This window comes from Austrofundulus limnaeus, unplaced genomic scaffold, assembly GCF_001266775.1.
Source record: "Austrofundulus limnaeus strain Quisiro unplaced genomic scaffold, Austrofundulus_limnaeus-1.0 Scaffold1588, whole genome shotgun sequence".
Classification (NCBI taxonomy): Eukaryota; Metazoa; Chordata; class Actinopteri; order Cyprinodontiformes; family Rivulidae; genus Austrofundulus; species Austrofundulus limnaeus.
The window spans coordinates 41282-42789 of NW_013953990.1; the positions used below are offsets into that span (position 1 = coordinate 41282).

The 1508-nt window shown below is 45.4% G+C and overlaps 1 protein-coding gene across 3 annotated transcripts in view; it reads left to right on the top strand.

The window, feature by feature from the left end:
• nudc (nudC nuclear distribution protein) overlaps window positions 1-1508 on the top strand; it is a gene marked incomplete at its 5' end in the record, with an annotated part of 12575 nt that overhangs the window by 4176 nt on the left and 6891 nt on the right. For all 3 annotated transcript variants that reach the window (XM_014032966.1, XM_014032967.1, XM_014032968.1), the window contains 3 exon segments: window positions 381-575; window positions 657-740; window positions 818-936. In XM_014032966.1, the coding sequence (XP_013888420.1) occupies window positions 381-575; window positions 657-740; window positions 818-936 (398 nt within the window).

Consider the following 1508-nt stretch of genomic DNA (forward strand, 5'->3'; position numbering starts at 1 on the left):
CCTCACTGCAGCTTTGGAAAACTGTGGAGAGCCGTTTCAATCAAAATACAATAAATAATAAAAATCAGTCTGAAATAGTAAAACACCATGAAATAATAAGGGAGTTCAGAATAAAAGTCCCAGAAATATGTAAAGTAGCTTTACAAAATAAAAGTGTCTCAAAAATAAAACTACAATATGTAATAAATAAATAATACAAAGACATGCTAAAAATGTGTTATTAATTTTGTTTTATTTCATGGGGACATTTATGTATTAGATGGACTATTTATTAATAGTTTATGAATGACATAATTTATAATTTATTTATTGTACTTTGAAAGAAACGTCTCCATAGAAAACCAGCTGCTGTGCATTAAGAGTGTCACATGGTCCCACAGCTCGTCGTGCCCTTCCACGTGAAGTTTCGGATCAAGAGCAGAGATGTGGTGGTGGACATCCAGCGGCGCTCCATCAAGGTGGGCCTGAAGGGCCACCCTCCGGTCGTCCACGGTCAGCTCTACAACGAGGTGAAGGTGGAGGAGAGCTCCTGGCTCATCGATGATGGGAAGCTGGTCACCGTCCACCTGGAGAAGGTCAGGTCACATGTTGTCTACAATCAGGTCCTCGTGTCTTCAGGGTCCATGTGAACAAGTCCTGGTTCTGTTCGCTTCCAGATTAATAAGATGGAGTGGTGGAGCAGGATTATCACCACAGATCCAGAGATTAACACCAAGAAGGTCTGCCCAGAGAACTCTAAGGTACGAGCTGTGTGTCACTGATTCAAAGACCTCCTGTAGATGTTCCTCTGATGGTCCACCTCCTTCCTGGCCTGCAGCTGTCAGACCTGGATGGAGAGACTCGAGGCATGGTGGAGAAGATGATGTATGACCAGAGACAGAAGTCTATGGGTCTGCCAACATCTGAGGAGCAGAAGAAACAAGACATCCTCAAGAAGTGAGTTGGACTGTTCCAGCACCGTGCAGGAATACATGTGTGTGTCTGTCTGCACTGTGTGAGTGTGTGTGTCTGCACTGTGTGAGTGTGTGTGTCTGCACTGTGTGTGTGTGAGTGTTTCCTCACAGGTTCTAACTGGTCCTGAGGCTGTGCTGCACCACAGCTGCTGATGTTGTTTTAACTCAGACTTTTTTTACTTTGTGTTTGTTATGTTGGACTTTCCCTGTTGACCCAGTTTGAGCTGTTTGTGTGTCTGTGGTGGACTGTCAGTGTGTGCTGTGTGCGTTCACTGCAGGGAACCAGGACTAACTGGCTGTAAAGCTGAGTCATTGTGTTGTTTAGCTGTTGTTGTGACCATCTTACATCAGACTGATCCAGTAGGTTTCTGAGAGTTTCAGTAAGTTAAACATTTTGCTAACAAAACCCTGACATCACAGAAACATTAGTGCTTGTGTTTCCTGTGTGTGCACATGTCTGTGCTACCTGGTGGGGACCCTGGTACACAGCCTTGTGGGGACCCTGGTACACAGCCTGGTGGGGACCCTGGTACACAGCCTGGTGGGGACCCTGGT